Raw genomic sequence first — 18,761 nt, 5'->3', positions numbered from 1 at the left:
TCTTGAGGTGACAAGTTTAGACTGGTCTAAAGGATGGTGGAGGGTGGGGGGGTAGATAGCATAATGGTTGTGCAAAGAGACTCTCATGTCTGAGGCTCCAAAGTCCCAGGTTCAATTCCTCACATCACCATAAGCCAGAGCTGAACAGTGCTCTAGTAAAAATAAAATAAAATAATAATTAATCAATAAGAAAAAAAAAAAAAAAAAAGGATGATAGGAACTAGTCAAGTGTTCAGAACCTAGAATAAGCCTTTAACCCTCACAGTTAAGTGCAGAATGGAAGTACTGGGACTTGACATGGGAGATAAGCTTGGAGAGGAGCCCATGCCCTCTCTCCTGAAAGTCTTCTGTCCTTATTAAGCACTTACACTTCCCCTTCTAAATGTGTTTATTGAACTTTTGGGGTCTGAACCAGGTATACAGGAGTTGGATTTTCTCTAAGGATTTTAATGTTCAGTTCAGCACTTAAAGACTCACAAGTGCATTTGTTTTTAATGAAATGGATATATTGCCAAGACCCTAGGATAAAAGGGAATAGTTCCACACAGTGCCCACTCCCAGAACTCCGTATCCAGTCTCCTCCCTTGATAGTTTCCCTATTCTTTTTTTTTTTTTTATCTTTCTTTATTGGATAGAGACAGCCAGAAATTGAGAGTAGGGGGAGATAGAGAGACAGAGAGACACCTGCAGCCCTGCTTCACCACTTGCAAAGTTTTCCCTCTACAGATGGGGAGTGGAGGCTTGAACCCAGGTCCTTGCACACAGTAACCTGTGCACTCAAGCAGGTGCACCACCACCCAGCCCCTAGCTTCCTATTCTTTATCCCTCTGGGAGTATGGACCCAGGATTATTGTGGGGTGCAGAAGGTGGAAGGTCTGGCTTCTGTAATTGCTTCCCCACTAAACATGGGTGTTGGCAGTTCGATCCACACTCCCAGCCTGTCTCTCTCTTTCTCTAGTGGGGCAGGGATCTGGGGAGGCAGGGCTCCAGGACACATTGCGGGGCCCTCTGCCCAAGGAAGTTGGGTTGGCATCATGGTATCATCTGGAACATGGTGGCTGAAAAAGAGTTAAGATATATAATGCAGAAGAAATTGTTGACTAATCATGAACCTAAAGGCAAGAATATTGCAGATGAAGCTTTGGGGGTCTCCGTTTTGGAAAAAAGCTAGTAGGTCTGTTTTAGGTATATTCCAGTGGACCCATGACTTTTTACTAGTTTTTGCCTGAGCCTGACATCTAATATGCAGGTGGACCCAGATTATTGTCTGGGGAGATGGTGTCATAGTTGGAAAAAGGATTTAACGTGAGTCACTTGGTGCCAGAAGGTTTCAGTGTCCTTGTTTGTGATTGAATATTAAAGTTGAGCCAAATAAGTCCTTGGGGTTTGTGTAAGCAAACATTTTGCAACCATGTGTGTAGACTGAGTTCTCAAACTAGCATCTGGAGATGCTTGTGTATACATGTACTTATATGAATATGTATTTTAGAGTCCAAGCAACTTTTTTTTTTGTCTTTCTAAATGATGCCTACTCAAATAGTATTCACATTTGAGGAATGTTGCTCTAGGAGGTAGAAAATAAGGCTGGCAAGATTGGTGTTATGTGTAGCATTTTGCAATCTACAGAATTTAGTTTTTTGTTGTGTAAGACAGTGGTGAACTACTGAACATTTTTTTAGTAAGGATGAAAGGTTAACATTCTGTAGTGCTGTTCTTATTTGGCAATTGCCTAGTATCAGTGAGAGAGACTCTTCTCACTGCATTGTCTGCTTTGTAGCCATTTTATTATTCAGAGAACTCTATAATAGGTTGGGAGAAGGTAGTTCTCCAATGTCTGAAGGAGGAAATAAAAATTCTCAAGGCCTTCCACAGCCAAGCTTGAAGCTCCTCTCCCAATTGCACCCTTATAGGCACTTTTACACTCTGGGAAAAATAAGAGCCTCTCTGCTTGAATACTGCACTTGCCATCATTTAACTGCTGACTGGATGACTTACAAGTTCTGTAACTTTTCACTGATGAATTCTGAGTCCTTTCTTAACACTTTCTGTGAGTTAAGTGGATGAAACAATATTTATTTCTAAAACTTGTCCCTCAAATTTAAATACTTTTTTTTTATAGGACAGAGAGAAACAGAAGAGGGGAAGATAGATAGATAGATAGATAGATAGACAGACAGACAGACAGATAGATAGATAGATAGAAACAGAGAGGGGAGGGGAAGATAGATAGATAGATAGATAGACAGACAGACAGACAGACAGACAGATAGATAGATAGATAGATAGATAGATAGATAGATAGATAGAAACAGAGAGGGGAGGGGAAGATAGATAGATAGATAGATAGATAGACAGACAGACAGACAGACAGACAGACAGACAGACAGACAGACAGACAGATAGATAGAAACAGAGAGGGGAGGGGAAGATAGATAGATAGACAGACAGACAGACAGACCAACAGACCGACCGACCGACCTGAAGCTGAAGGTTTTATCAGAATTATGCTTTGGTACATTGATGCAAAACTCAAAAAGAACAGATGACTGAGGAGTTTGTAAACTTGCTTTCAGTTGCTTTTGAATTGCTGTCTCCCTGTGTCTTCTTTCTCCACCCCTACTTAAGGAGGAACAGTGGAGAAAGAAGTCAGCTCTGTGAAGAGTGTTGCATAGCTGCCATAATATTTTCTGGGGGAAAAAAAGTATAAATTAGTTCAAGATCAGAGGCTGGGTGGTGGTGCACCAGGCTAAGTGCACATAATATGAAGCACAAGGATCCCAGTTCCAGCCCCAGGCTCTTCACCTGCGGGGGTTGGGGAGAGGTCATTTCACAAGAGGTAAATTAGGTCTACAGGTGTCTCTCTGTTTCTCTCTCTCTCTATCTATGTGTCTATCTCTCTTCCTTTCCCCTTCCCCTTCCTTTCTCAATTTCTCTCTGTCCTATCCAATGAAAAATGGCTGCTAGGAGCAGTGGATTTGCAGTGCAGGCACCGAGCCCCAGTGATAACCCAGTGATAAGCGGAAAATATATATATTCATTCAAAATCTGAGTTATTTTTTTTAAAAAGTCTATATAAAACTAATTCCATAGCAGTATAAACCACTTGATTGTACTGTTTTCTAACTGAGGTTCAAAACCAAAATTAAATATTTTTAAAAGCTCTAAGTGCATGAATTCTCAGTCAAGAATGAGGAACTCTCTTTTAAAAATGGGCCGGACATTTATAAAGAATCTTGCAGAGCATCTTCAGCCTGTTTCACAGTTTGTTTTTGTGGTTAGTTTTCCTTTTTCCTCTGGTGATTTTGGATGGGGACATTACTTGCTCATCTTTTGAGCTTTAAGTTCTCATTTGATTAAAATCAAATGTCTCCTCAAAAATCACTGGCCAGGAAGTGGTAAAACAGAAAAGATAATTTTTGAGTCCTTAAAGTTCCATTTCAGAGAAATTTATATCATTCTGGAGAAGGAAGGCTGTGTATTTTGCAGCCAAGGCTCAGACTTCAGAAGTACAATTCATAGTGTGTGTGTGTGTGTGTGTGTGTGTGTGTGTGTGTGTGTGTGTGTACACACATGAGGAGTCTAAATACTCCAGTATATTTGTCTTATATAGAGAAATTGGATGTATAGTAATATCTCTGACTTTTCTAAATTCCTTTTTCAACCTCTAATGGAGATACTGGATTTTTTTTTGTTGTTTATTTTAAATAGCACATTGTTGAATTTAGTGTGTGTGTGTGTGTGTGTGTGTTTTGTGTGTGTGACAGACAGATGAGAGTGACATTTGTTATTTATGATATTTGTTCACTTATTATTCTGCAGTGCCAGTGTTTGAAGCCAGAGTCTCATACATGCAAGTGACTGGGGAGGTGACTCGTGTTTTTCATTGTTGTAGTTATTATTGTTGTTATTGATGTTGTCGTTGTTGGCTAGGACAGAGAGAAATGGAGAGAGGAGGGGAAGACAGAGAGGAGGAGAGAAAGATAGACACCTGCAGACCTGCTTCACCACATGTGAAGCGACTCCCCTGCAGGTCGGGAGCGGGGGGGGGGGGGGGGGGGGGGGGGGGCTCGAACCAGGATCCTTGCGCTTTGAGCCACTTGCGCTTACCCCGCTGTGCTACTGCCCGACTCCCAAAAGTTAGAATATTTACTACTGGGATCTTTTACTGAAAAGAAAAGGAAAAAAAGGAAAGGAAAGGAAAGGAAACAAAAGAAAAGAAGAGAAAAGGAAAGAAAAAGAGTCCATTAACTCCTGGTTTAAATACTTAAAAAGCTTTCTTTGTGTGTGTGTCTACACTGCACTTCTCCTGAACTGTGCATATTCACCCTTTGCATTTTCCGCCTTTTCTTAAAAAACACACACGTGAAGCCGTGCTGTGTCCCAGGCACTATGAACAGAGCTGGTGAGTTGGCTCTGTTCTCAGGAGCTTCTGGCTTAGTGAGGATGGGTCCCTGGTCAGTTTCACATTAGTTGGTAAACATGTTTTTTTTAAAAAAAATTATTTCTTTATTGGGGAATTAATGTTTTACATTCAAAGGTAAATACAATAGTTTGTACATGCATAACATTCCCCATTTTCCCATTTAACAATACAACCCCCACTATGTCATTCATCATCCTTCATGGACCTGTATTCTCCCCACCCACCCACCCCAGAGTCTTTTACTTGGGTGCAATATGCCAATTCCATTTCAGGTTCTACTTGTGTTTTCTTTTCTGATCTTGTTTTTCAATTTCTGCCTGAGAGTGAGATCATCCCATATTCATCCTTCTGTTTCTGACTTATTTCACTCAACATGATTTTTTCAAGGTCCATCCAAGATCGGCTGAAAACAGTGAAGTCACTATTTTTTACAGCTGAGTAGTATTCCATTGTGTATATATACCACAACTTGCTCAGCCACTCATCTGTTGTTGGACACCTGGGTTGCTTCCAGGTTTTGGCTATTACAAATTGTGCTGTCAAGAACATATGTGTACACAATGGATGTGTTGAGTTCCTTAGGATATATCTCCAGGAGAGGAATTGCAGGGTCATAGGGTAGGTCCATTTCTAGCCTTCTGAGAGTTCTCCAGACTGTTCTCAACAGAGGTTGGACCAATTGACATTCCCACCAGCAGTGCAGGAGGGTTCCTTTGACCCCACACCCTCTCCAGCATTTGTTGCTGTTACCTTTTCTGATGTATGACATTCTCACAAGAGTGAAGTGATATCTCATTGTTGTCTTGATTTGCATTTCTCTGACAATCAGAGACTTGGAGCATTTTTTCATGTGTTTCTCGGCCTTTTGGATCTCTTCTGTGGTGAATATTCTGTCCGTGTCCTCCCCCCATTTTTGGATGGGATTATTTGTTGTCTTGTTGTTGAGTTTGGCAAGCTCTTTATATATATTGGTATGTATGACATGTAAAGATCTTCTCCCATTCTGTGAGGGGTCTCTTGGTTTGGGTAGTGGTTTCTTTTGCTGTGAAGAAGCTTTTTAATTTGATGTAGTCCCATAGGTTTATACTTGCCTTAGTCTTCTTTGTAATTGGATTCATTTCATTGAAAATGTCTTTAAAATTTATGCAGAAAAGAGTCCTGCCAATATTTTCCTCTATGTATTTGATAGTTTGTGGTCTAACATCCAAGTCCTTGATCCACTTGGAATTTACTTTTGTATTTGGTGAAATACAGTGATTCAGTTTCATTCTTCTGCATGTTTCAACTCATTGTTTCCAACACCATTTGTTGAAGAGACTCTGCTTTCCCCATGTAATAGTCTGGGCCCCTTTGTCAAAGATTAGATGCCCATAGGTGTGGGGCCTCATTTCTGGGCTCTCAATTCTATTCCACTGGTCAGTGTGTCTGTTCATGTTCCAGTACCAAGCAGTTTTGATGACAATGGCCCTATAATACAGTTTGAGATCTGGGAGTGTGATGCCTCTGGTTCTGTTCTTTTTTCTCAGCATTGTTTTGGCAATTCTAGGTCTTTTCTGGTTCCAGATAAACATTTGTAGCATTTTTTCTATTCTCCTAAAAAAATGTGCTTGGGATCTTGATGGGGATAGCATTAAATTTGTAGATGGCTCTGGGTAATATATTCATTTTGATGATGTTAATTCTTCCAACCCATGAACATGGAATATCTTTCCACTTCTTTGTGTCTTTTTCAATTTCTTTGAGTAGTGACTCATAATTTTCAGTATACAAGTCTTTCACTTCTTTGGCTAGGTTTACTCCTAGATATTTTATTGTTTTTGTTGCTATAGTAAAAGGAATTGATTTCTGGATTTCAGTTTCTTCTAACTTAGTGTTTGCATAGAGGAATGCCACTGACTTTTGAATGTTAATTTTGTAGCCTGACACCTTACTGTATTGCCTGATGATTTCTAAAAGCTTCTTGCTGGATTCCTTAGGTTTTTCCATGTATACTATCATGTCATCTGCAAATAAGGAGAGTTTGACTTCTTCTCTTCCAATCTTTATCCCTTTAATTCCTTGCTCCTGCCTGATTGCTATGGCAAGAACTTCCAACACTATGTTGAATAGTAATGGTGATAGTGGGCATCCCTGTCTAGTACCTGATCTGAGGGGAAATGCTTCTAGTTTTTCACCATTGAGTATGATGTTGGCTGTAGGTTTGCTATATATAGACTCCACTATCTTCAGGAATTTTCCATCTAGTCCCATTTTTTGTAGTGTTTTGATCATAAAGGGATGTTGGATTTTGTCAAAGGCTTTCTCTGCATCTATTGATATGACCATGTGGTTTTTGGTCTTGCTTTTGTTGATGTGGTGGATCACATTGATTGATTTACGTATATTAAACCAACCTTGCATGCCTGGGATAAACCCCACTTGGTCATGATGGACAATCCTTTTGATATACTGCTGTATCCGGTTGGCTAGAATTTTGTTCAATATTTTTGCATCTATGTTCATCAGAGATACTGGTCTGTAGTTTTCTTTTTTGGTTGTGTCCCTGTCTGCTTTTGGTATCAGGGTGATGTTGGCTTCATAGAAGCTGGCAGGGAGTATTCCAGTGTCTTCAATCTTCTGGAAGACTTTTAAAAGTAGAGGTATTAGTTCTTCTTTGAAGTTTTTGTAGAATTCATTTGTAAAACCATCTGGTCCAGGACTTTTATTTTTGGGGAGATTTTTGATAACTGTTTCAATTTCATTAGCTGTGATGGGCCTGTTCATGTTATCCACTTCCTCTTTACTTAGTTTTGGAAGTTGGTAGGTATCTAGGAAGTCATCCATTTCTTCCAGGTTCTCTAGCTTGGTGGCATATAGTTGTTCATAGAAGCCTCGCATGATATGTTGAATTTCTGCGGTGTCTGTTGTGATATCTCCTCTTTCATTTACTATCCGATTTATTTGGGTCTTCTCCCTTTTTTGTTTTGTGAGTCTGGCTAAAGGTTTGTCGATTTTGTTTACTCTTTCGAAGAACCAACATTTACTTTGTTGATCTTTTGTATGATTTTCCTATTCTCAATGTTATTTATTTCTGCCCTAACTTTAGTGATTTCTGACCTTCTGGTTGCTTTAGGGTTCCTTTGTTGTTCTTCTTCTAGGTCTTTAAGATGTGCAATCAGGCTGTTTATTTGTGCTTTTTCTTGTTTCCTAATGTGTGCTTGTATAGCTATGAACTTCCTTCCCTCTTAGGACTGCTTTAGCTGTGTCCCAAATATTTTGATAGCTTGTGTCTTCATTTTCATTGAAGTCTCGAAACATTTTTATTTCTTCCTTGATTTCCTCTTTGACCCAGAGGTTGTTAAGAAGTGTACTGTTGAGCTTCCACATTTTGGGACTATTACTAATCTTTTGTTGATTGTTAAGTGTTAGTTTAATTCCACTGTGGTCTGAGAAGGTGCTTGGGATGATTTCAGTGCTCTTGAATTGGCTGATGCTGTCTTTGTGGCCTAACATATGGTCTATCCTTGAGAATGACCTATGTGGATTTGAGTAAAATGTGTATTCCAGCTTCTTGGGATGAATGACTCTGAAAATGTCCAATAGTTCTAGTTTATCTATCTCTTCATTTAGCTCCCTTATGTCTTTATTGATTTTCTGCCTGGATGATCTGTCAAGTTGAGAGAGTGGGGTGTTGAAGTCCCCTACTATGATTGTATTTGTGGTGGTCTGGTTGGGTAAACATGTTTTAAACATGGTTTATCCACAAACATCAACCTGTCAAAATTGTACATCTCGTGAGGAATAATTAGGAAAAATAGATTTGGCAGGTTTTTAAATAGTTTCTCTCTGCTATCTTATGAATTTTGAGTTCTTGAGGTTTTATGTGAACTTACTGAATAGAAGGTTGAGCAGATAAATAGCTTTATCTTTATCTTCCTATTGACTAAATTCATACTTACCTGATTTGATAGGACTGTGACCCTGTAAATAATTTTTAACTAAGAAATATCTGATTGAATACACATATAAACCTATTTAATAACATCTGAATTTGTGATGTGGGAGGTAGCACTTTGGGTAAAGTTTTGGACAAGAGAGAAAGAAATGCTGCATTTGACCCCCAGCATCTAGTGTACCAGAGTGATGCTCTGGTGTCTCCATACTCCCCACCCCATTAATAAATTTTAAAAGGAATATCTGAACTCTGCAGAGAAAGAAACCATATATTGGGCTTTAAGAATCCAAGTTTTGGAGTCAGTGGAGCTCTTTTGTGGACCCAAGTGTATGGATCCATCACTAATCTAGCTGATTTAGAATTACAGGAGAACATCTGTGAAATGGGCCTTGAATCAGGACCCACCTCAGCCAATGAGAGCAGGATCTCCAGGTGTGGTCAGGGGCACAGGAAGGGTTACTGTTCTCCTGAGTGATTCCGGTGGGTTAACAGTGAAGCCCCTGGCGTTGTATTTTTAGAACCACTGCTTTATAAGAGCCTTAATTTTGCACAAGTAGTTCTTATGTTGAAATTGCAACCTTATATGTACGTTAAAAATCATCTGGGAGGTGGCTCAGCAAGCAAAGTGTGCACGGTATATGCTTTGTAATCCTGAGGCCCTGAGTTCAGTCCCAGGTACCACATGTGACCAGAGCACAGCTTTGCTTGCTCTCTCTCTCTCTCTCTCTAAAAAACAGTCTGTTGACAAATGTATTCCACAAAATTATTTTCGTTAAGAACTAGGAACACAAATAACGCACAACTAATAGTAACAAAAAATAACTCTAACACAGTGTTAGTGCACAGGACTTGTATGTAAGAGGTTCCAGGTTCAATCTCCAGTCCCACCAGTAGAGCTGAGCAGTGCTCTGGTTCATATAATGAGGAAGAGGAGGAGGAGAAGAGGAAGAAGTTGTTTTTCATAAGTAAACAGAGTAGGATATAAGATTCATCATCATTCAGTATGGATGTAGTCACAGGATGCTAGAGTTAGAGGAGATCTAAAAGTCATCTAATTCAGCTGTGTGCCTGACTGGCAAATCCCTTTACCCGGCATCTCAACACTCTTAGTGATGGAGCTGGGACCAAAGCCCTTCTGGCCAACTGCATTGCATCTGGCTAGAAAACAGCTTCAGGGCAACTTGCCTTTTTGCAAGCCTTTGGATGATGCTTAGGATGATGAGTGTGTCCCTCTTGGTGCCAGTGTGTCCCTGAACTGGCCTGCTTTTGCCTTGGACCCTACAGTGAGAGGCTTCATAAGCACAAGTCCCCATTTTCTTTCACAAATATCCTCTTGGACCCTGGCCTAGCATGCTTATAGTCCCCCATAATTTTTTACTGGTATGTCTTTTTTCTAGACAAGATCTGATTTAAATGACATTCTATAACCCTTCATTGATACCTGTAGAAAATTGCCACATATGGAAAGAATTAATGTAAAAAACAGGAGAAACTATATGTAAAAGATTCTAAGTGGTCGTAAATAACAGCGAAGGCAGCATCTCTCTGACAATTCTATGTTTACCCTGCTCCTGGGATAAGCTTCTGCTTACTTCTCCTTCAAATAGAAACTTGAAACTGGGAAGCAAGGGGAGACTTGGTGTTGGGTTGGATTACCATGAAATCCTCATGTAAATGGAATATCACTTTGGGTCAGAAACTTCCTGGAATTATTGAGGGTAAAGTGTAACTTTCCCAGGCAGCTATTTTTGAGATAGGAATTGAGCTATGTGGCATAGAATGGGGGAGAGAAAAGTTTAGTTTTTTTTTTTTTTCATTTGCTTGTATAATGAAAAAAACAGTGACTGATAATTTCTTTTGCTGGGCAAAAGCTTTCTAATTTGATGGAGTCCCACTGGTTTATTATTTATTTTTATTTTTGTTTTAGTCTTCTTTGTAATTGGATTGAAGATGCCTTTAAAATTTAGATGGAAAAGAGTTCTGCCAATATTTTCCTCTAAGTATCTGATAGTTTCTGGTCTAACATCCAAGTCCTTGATCCACTTGGAATTTACTTTTGTGTTTGGTGAAATATAGTGATTCAGTTTCATTCTTCTGCATGTTTCAACCCATTTTTTCCAACACTATTTCTTGAAGAGACTCTCCCCATTTAATAGTCTGGGCACCTTTGTCAGCGATTAAAAGTCAGTAGGTGTGGGGTCTTACTTCTGGGCTCTCAATTCTATTCCACTAGTCAGTGTGTCTGTTTATGTTCCGGTACCAAGCAGTTTTGATCACAATGGCCCTATAACACAATTTGAGATCTGGGAGTTGTGATGCCTCCGGTTCTATTCTTTCTTCTCAAGATAGTTTTGGCAATTCTAGGTTGTTTCTAGTTCCAGATAAACATTTGTAGCTTTTTTTATATTCTCCTTAAAAAGTTGGTTTGGATCTTGATAGAGATTGCATTAAATTTGTATATGACTCTGTATATGATTTCTGGATAAGATATTCATTTTAATGATGATAATTCTTCCAACCCATGAACATGGGATATCTTTCCACTTCTTTGTCTGTTTCTGTTTCCTTGAATAGTAACTCATAATTTTCAGTATATAAGCCTTTCTTTTGTTAGGTTTATTCCTACATATTTTATTGTTTTTGTTGCTATAGTAAAAGGGAATGATTTCTGGATTTCTTTTTCTTTTCTTTCTTTTTTACTTCCTAGCTTCTTTTCACCCCAAGATTCCTAATTTCATCTACTCTGTTCCTACTTTTTAGGTTTCCATTTATTAAACACTTTTTTCCTGCTTTATATCTCTTTTAAATTTTTATTTAATTTTTTAATTTAATTAATGTTTTACTATTGACAGTAAATACAAGTTTGTACATGCATAACATTTTTCATAACATTCTCTGGATTTCTTTTTCTTATTAGTGTTTGCATAGAGGAATTCCACTGACTTTTGTATGTTAATTTTGTAGCCTGACAACTTTTTTTTTTTAACCAGAGCACTGCTCAGCCCTGGTTTATGGTGGTGTGGGGGACTGAAGCTGGGACTTTGGAGCCCCAGGCATGAGAGTCTGTTTGCCTAACCATTATGCTATCTACCCTTCACCCCTCCTCTTTTTTTTTGCCACCAGGGTTATCTCTGGGCTTGGTGCCTATACAGTGAATCCACTGTTCCTTTTGTCTGTTTGTTTTCTATTTTAATTTAATAGTACAGAGAAATTGAGAGAAGAGAGGAAGGTAGAGAGAGAGAGAAAAAGATAGACACCTGTAGACCTGCTTCACAGCTTGTAAAGTGTCGCCCTTGCAGTTGAGGAATGGGGGCTCCAACCTGGATTTCTGTGTGTGGCATTGTGTGCACTCAGCTAGGTACATCACCCAGCCCCCATGAAATTTTAAAAAAAAAATAATTATATTTATTAAGGAAAGGGATAGGAGGAAAGGGAGAAAGAACCAGGCATCTCTTCAGTACATGTGCTGCCGGGGATCAAACTCCAGACCTCATGTATGAGAGTCCATTGCTTTATCCGTTGAGCCACCTCCAGACCACCTCATGAAAGTCTTTTTGCATAGCTACTATGCTGTCTCCCCTGCTTATGTCACTGTATTTAGATTTAGATATTTAAAAAAAAAGTGGGGGGGTCGGGCGGTAGCACAGCGGGTAAATGTGCACGTGGCACGAAGCACAAGGACACAGGTAGGGATCCCAGTTCGAGCCCCCCAGCTCCCCACCTGCAGGGGAGTCGCTTCACAGGCAGTGAAGCAGGTCTGCAGGTGTCTGTCTTTCTCTCCCCCTGTCTTCCCCTCCTCTCTCCATTTCTCTCTGTCCTACCTAACAATGATGACATCAGTAACAACAACAGTAATAATAACTACAGCCAACAATAAAAAATAATAATTTTAAGAAAGAGTTTAAAAAAAGAAAAAAAGTTACATGTAAAAAAAACAGGGTAGCAGGTAAGCTAAGTAGTAGATCTGATTCTGTGCTAAGTGGGAGGAAGGGGCAAAGTAGAGGAGATGGGCCTAGCCTGCCAAGTAATTACAGGCCAGTCAGGGAATAAAACACATACATACAAAGGAAACTGGCAATTGTTCCCAGTAAGGAGGAGAACCCAGATGATTCTTCTGGAATCAAAGTGATCTGAGAGAGAAGCAGCAGGATATAAGGGAGACGTCCTCACATGAAGCTCAGTCCTTGCCTTTCTACTTGAAGGACAGTTTAATAAAACCTGTCTAGCAATATTATAGATCGTGGGGGCAAAAACTCATGTAGCAATCAACTAAAGATATTGAATAAATACATAAAAGAGTTGGGTAAAAGAATAATAACTGATGTTAAATATATTCTACACTTTGTATCACTATAAAATTGGGAATTATCATAAATGATTTTATGTATGAAGGAAATACAAATTCAGTGACTGTAAATTGTTTTCCCAAATTCATACCACCAATAAGTGACTTGGTCAGAACTAGCAATCAGAGGTTTATACTCTTAAGTCTGTGCTTTTCCCCACCATGGCAGAAATTGTAAATCTAAAGGTTGTAAATTATACATTTAAATTAAAAAAAAAAAAAAGAAGGGAGTCGTGCGGTAGTGCAGCAGGTTAAGTGCACGTGGCACAAAGCACAAGGGCCAGCGTAAGGATTCAGGTTCAAGCTCCCGGCTCCCCACCTGCAAGGAAGTCGCTTCACAGGCTGTGAAGCAGGTCTGCAGGTGTCTGTCTTTCTCTCCCTCTCTCTGTCTTCCCCTCCTCTCTCCATTTCTCTCTGTCCTATCCAACAATGACAAATCAATAACAACAATAATAGTTACAGCAATAAAAAAAAAAAACAAGGGCAACAAAAAGGGAATAAATATATATATGAAATGTATAACAAATAAAGAAAGAAAAGCTCTGCTGTTAAAAAAAAAAAAGAAGAAAGAAAGAAAAAAAAAACCTGTCCAGCTTCACCTGTTGAAGGAAGGTGAGGCTGTGCCTTGAGATGGATGACAAGGCAGTGGGCACAGAATGCTCACACAGGGCCTGAAACCTGGTGTTGGTGCCCACCACACTGCAGGTCCGGGAACAACGGGCTTTCTGTGGAGGTGGGACTTGAGCTGGACCATTGAGATGCAGAGTCAGGAAGTCTGCAGGTGTGCTGGCTGGGACAAGAGGGGACAGGAAGAGGGACAGAGGGGTGAGGCAGGTGTGAGCATTCGGAGGCTGATTCCACAGGTGCTGAGTCCACTAGTCAGAGTGGAGCGCTCTTGAAAGACCAAATTTAAGTTTTAAATTGCTTCATTTGGACAAGTCCTTATTCTTTTTGGGTAGTTATGGTGTGTTTATGATTTTATTTTTTCATACTTAGAATGGTGTATAGACTAGAGAAAGAATTAAAAAAAAAAACTGTTTTAAGCCAGAGAAATTATACCAGGTCTGCGTACCTGAGGCCCCAGAGGCCTATGTTCAGTCCTTACCACCACCACATGCCAAAGGTGACTACTGCTAAGGCCTGCCTCTTTCTCTCTCTCTCTCTCTCTCACTCTCTCTCCCTCCCTCCCTCCCTCTCTCTCTCAAGTAAATCTTTAAAAGTAATTTACACACCTTCTAGAGAGGGTCTTTTGTCCTAATGGTTAAGATTCTTCTTTTCTTCTTTCTCCTTACCCCTCTCTTGCCATTCTGTTTCTGCTCATCTTATATTCTTACAAATTTTTCTCCTTTTTTTTTTTTTTTCTTACCAGAGTACTGCTCAGCTATGGTTTATGGATGGTGGTGCTGGGGATTGAATCTGGAACTTCAGAGCCTCAGGCATGAGAGTCTCTTTGCATAACCATTCTGCTATCTACCGCCACCCTCTCCTTTTCTTACTTAAATCTGTCCCTCTCTGAGTCTTGGTTCATCATCACCATACACAGTGGGTGGCACCTTTGCTCTTTGTGGTTAGGGTGAGACTGGGGAGCAGGGGTGGGGAAGTATCCCACTGTGTCTTTGAAATAGGCAAACCTGAGTTTTGAAACTGTAATTCTAATAATGTCCTCTGTGTGGTGCTCAAGCATCAGAAATGAATTCTGAAACTAAACAGTTGAAAGGGAGCTTAAAAACATTGATTGTACATAAGTTTTTTTTTTTAATATTTCATTTATGTTATTTTTGAGAGAGCTGCAGACAGAGAGAGACACAGAGAGAAACACCAGAGCACTGCTCAGCTCTGGTTTATGGTGGTGTGGGGGATTTGAACCTAGGACTTTGGAGCCTCAGGCATGAGTCTGTTTGCATAGCCATTATGCTATCTCCCCCACCCGACTGTACATAAGTTAAAATCTCTCTCCCTCTCCCCTCTCTCTCTCTCACTTGCGCACAAGATTTTTACTTTACTTAGTGTACAAAGGTTTATCTGGACTTAAGTGACAGCCACCAGCACCACTTCAGTAATGTGACTTGCTGATTTCATACATTTCAGAATATTAAGAGTATAGGGTATGACAGGTTATCCTTACAGACATGAATTCAGACAGAGTCCCAGAGACTTTTGTACTGAGCCATCAAACAATTGCAGTGTACATAATTGGTATATTGCACCAAAGTAAAAGATTCTGGGATGGGTGGGGGGGAGAATGCAGGTCCTGGAAAAGGATGGCAGAGGACCTAGTGGGGGTTGTGTTGTTAATGTGGAAAACTGAGAAATGTTATGCATGTACAAACTATCGTATTTACTGTCGAATGTAAAACATTAATCCCCAATAAAGGAAATAAATAAATAAAATTGAATTTCATTTAAAATGTGCATAATCAGTAACATTTTAAAATAACATCAGTGGGAGTCGGGTGATAGCGCAGCAGTTTAAGTGCAGGTGGCACAAAGCGCAAGGACCGGCGTAAGGATCCCAGTTTGAGCCCCCGCCTCCCCACCTGCAGGGGAGTCGCTTCATAAGTGGTGAAGCAGGTCTGCAGGTGTCTATCTTTCTCTCCCCTTCTCTGTCTTCCCCTCCTCTCTCCATTCTCTGTCCTGTCCAACAACGATGACATCAATAACTACAACAAAAACAAGGGCAACAAAAGGGAAAATAAATAATAATAAAAAATAATAACATCAAATGAAGGACAGCTGTCAGGTGGTTTCACTTATGTGTGGAATATAAGTGATTAGACCAATGAAATGCCCCTTCTCTACCCCCCCAAAAGTAACTAAACTGTCTCTCAGACTCTGAGAACTATGGTGGTCGGGAGTAGGGAACAGGACCTTAGTGGAGGATGCAGTGGCTTGCATGCATGTATGAATAGGGACTGTACCCCCACCTCTGTAATCTTAAAATATTGTGAAACTTTGTCACATCACTAATAGAGAAGATTTTTAAAGAAAATTAAGGGGCCAGGTGGTGGTGCACCTGGTTGAGTGCACATGTTACAACACTCAAGGACCCAGGTTCGAGCCCCCGGTCCCCACCTGCAGGGGGGAAAGCAGGGCTGCAGGTGTCTCTGTGTCTTTTTCCCTCTCTGTCTACCCCTTCCTCTCGACTTCTGGCTGTCTCTATCCAATAAATAAGTAAAGATAATAACTTTTATTAGAAAAAAAGCTAATAATGACATCAAGCACAGCCAAGGAGGGGCTCAATAGATAGAACAAAGGCTTTACATTCATGACCCTCCAGGTCTGATCCCCAGTGACCAGAGCACTGCTCTTCCCTCCCCCGCCCCAATAAAATACCATCTAATAAAATTAGACCTCTCCCACTATCTAGAAGGGAAAATTGACAAAGATACAATGCTATTATTTTCTCCCCTTGTCCTTTCTAATTAAAACTTAGTTGATCATTAGCTTACAGTACTATATAAATTTATTTTTATTTTTATGAGTGATTTAAGAATGGTTTGCATTATCTTAAAATTATAGGGGTGGGATGGGTGGTGGCTCACCTGGTTGAGTCCACCTGTTATGTACAAGGAACCAGGTTCAAGGCCCCTCTTCCCACTTCAGAAGCAGTGGAGCAGGGCTGCAAGTATCTTTCTGTCTCTGTTCCCCTCTGTCTCCTTTCTCAATTTCTCATGTCCTACCCAATAAAATAAAAAGTAAATGAAACAATAGTTTATAAATCTTTTTGAATTTTTTTTTTTTTTTTAGCCAGAGTATTGCTCAGCTCTGGCTTATGGTGGTGCAGGGGGTTGAACCTGTGACTTGGCAGCCTCAGGTATGAAGAATCTTTTGCATAACCATTGTGCTGTCTCCCCAGCCCTACTCTCTCACATTTTTTTTTAAATACAGTCACAGGGTGGGAGATAGTACAATCATTCTGCAAAGACTTCAATGCCATAGGCTTTGGGGTTTCAGGTTCAACCCCAGATACCACCATAAACCAGAGCTGGAAAGTGCTTATAATGAAGGTAGAAAAATAATGAAAAAAGAGTGAAAGAAACAAACAAACAAAAAAAAAAACCCTAGAGTCAAGGTAAATACTATTTCCTGTCTCATGGATTCAGTTTTTTCTTTTCTCTCTCCTTCCCTCCCTCTCTCTCTTTCCCCCCTGAATACTACATAAATTTTAGGAGTACAACTCCACGCTGTTTTTTTTCCCCTTAAAGTTTTGCCATTCCTAAAACCAAAGCTAATTTTTGAAAGAACAAATCCTTGATTACCTCTTAAAGAGATGTTTATTTTACATGGGCAACTGAGCTCTCAGCCTACAACATGTTTGAGCAATTGCGGTGATGTCAGTATTTCTCGAAGCTGCACCAAGGCTGACTATCCATGAACCTTGTTTACAGAGCCCTTCCTTGCCTTTACAGGTTTTCATCTCTGTGAACTGCTTAAGCACAGACTTCTCTTCTCAGAAAGGCGTGAAGGGCTTGCCTCTTAATATTCAGATTGACACCTATAGCTATAACAACCGCAGCAACAAGCCGGTGCACCGGGCATACTGCCAAATCAAAGTCTTCTGTGACAAGGTAAGGCTGTAAGATTGGCTAGGGGTCCTCGGAGTTAAGCATGTGAGGCCTGCCCCACCTCACAGAGAATTCGCAAGGTCTCTTAAAGAATTCAACTCAATATGAATGCATAGCTGGTGAGGCAGCTTGTTTTATGTTGTTTTTATGCAGAGGGGAATGAACGCAGGAAGCTTGTACAGGTGTGATACCTCTGAGCTGCTTGGCCCCATTTTCAGTTTGTAGTTTTTGAGGTCGAAAAGAGAGGGGGAAAACATCAGATCAGCACTCATTGTACATGGTGTTCTTCCTGTCATGCATGGCACTCCCATATGCCACTGGGAGCCAAACCTAGGGTCTCACACAAGGTTTGGCTTGTGGCCTACCCTGCTGAGACACTTACTTCCCGGCTTTTAAAATTGTTTACTAGCAGTTATTGTTTCAGTTATACACCATCATTATATAGGGAAGAAGAAAATCCCAGTTTGTCTGGGACACTGAAAGGACCAGGAAAAGCATCTTGTTCCGCATGTGTGTAGTGGCGCATGGGACCCACTTGGGCCCCTCAGCAGATTGGCGCTCACAGGCAGTGACGGTGAGGACTGCTTGTGACAGGCCTCCCTCTGATAGGCTGTCCCACTGCACGGGAAAAGATGAGGCAGGCAAGAAGAGCAACTGTGATTCCAGTGTGTTTTTTTTTCCCCCATGAAAACAAGATGATCTCTTTTTGCCAGGAGCTCAGATGATTCAATTAAGAGAGAAGCCAGCAGGCCCACTGTGTCTTAAAGACTGGAAATAGTGGTCTCCTCAAGAACCCAGCAGACGAAAGAGGGTCTGCTTGACTGACATTGAGGAAAAGCAAAAGAGGGATAGTACTGATTCCTGCTCATAAATAGATTTCCATTTAAGGCCAAGACCTTTTGAGGGAGGCTCCTGTATTGTTCAGTGGTCTTACAGTTCTCCTTGCTACGTACTCTTAAGTGTCCATTGTATGTCCTAGAGTTATTCATGTTGGTGTTTGTTTCTTCATTACTTTGATGTAAGACCTTTATGGTGAAAAACCAAACAAACAAAAAACCTATATGGTGGTAAAAGAAAATCAGAGCGACGGTTAGAAAACTTGGCACCTAGGGTCAGGCAGTGGCATTATCTAGTTGAATGCACACATTATAGTGCACAAAGACCAGGGTTCAAGTCCCCGGTCCCCACTTGTAGGGGAGAAGCTTCATGAGCAGTGCACCAGTGCTGCAGGTCTCTCTCTCTCTCTCTCTCTCTCTCGCACTCGTGCTGTCTCTCTCTCTCTCTATCTCCCCTTTCCTCTCAACTTCTCTCTATCTCTGTCTAAAACTTCTAGGCCCAAGCAGGTAACAATGAAGCAAGTACTAATGGAATGAATACACACCCCACATGTATTTTTAACCTGAAGAACAGATTCCTCAGCAGAGAAAACCATATGCATGGCCTTCTAGTCTAGATAACTGATACCAGAGAGAGAACGCAAGACTCAGTGAAGTT

At 40.5% G+C, this 18,761-nt stretch overlaps 1 protein-coding gene across 3 annotated transcripts in view; it reads left to right on the top strand.

Moving 5' to 3' along the window:
• GRHL1 (grainyhead like transcription factor 1) overlaps positions 1-18,761 on the top strand; it is a 68,336-nt gene that overhangs the window by 32,196 nt on the left and 17,379 nt on the right. For all 3 annotated transcript variants that reach the window (XM_060186996.1, XM_007529832.2, XM_060186997.1), the window contains exon 9: positions 17,112-17,270. In XM_060186996.1, the coding sequence (XP_060042979.1) occupies positions 17,112-17,270 (159 nt within the window). The remainder of the gene's footprint in view (positions 1-17,111; positions 17,271-18,761) is intronic.

This window comes from Erinaceus europaeus, chromosome 3, assembly GCF_950295315.1.
Source record: "Erinaceus europaeus chromosome 3, mEriEur2.1, whole genome shotgun sequence".
NCBI lineage: Eukaryota > Metazoa > Chordata > Mammalia > Eulipotyphla > Erinaceidae > Erinaceus > Erinaceus europaeus.
Note: the sequence above shows the minus strand (reverse complement) of the source record. Positions and strands in the feature narration are given on the sequence as shown.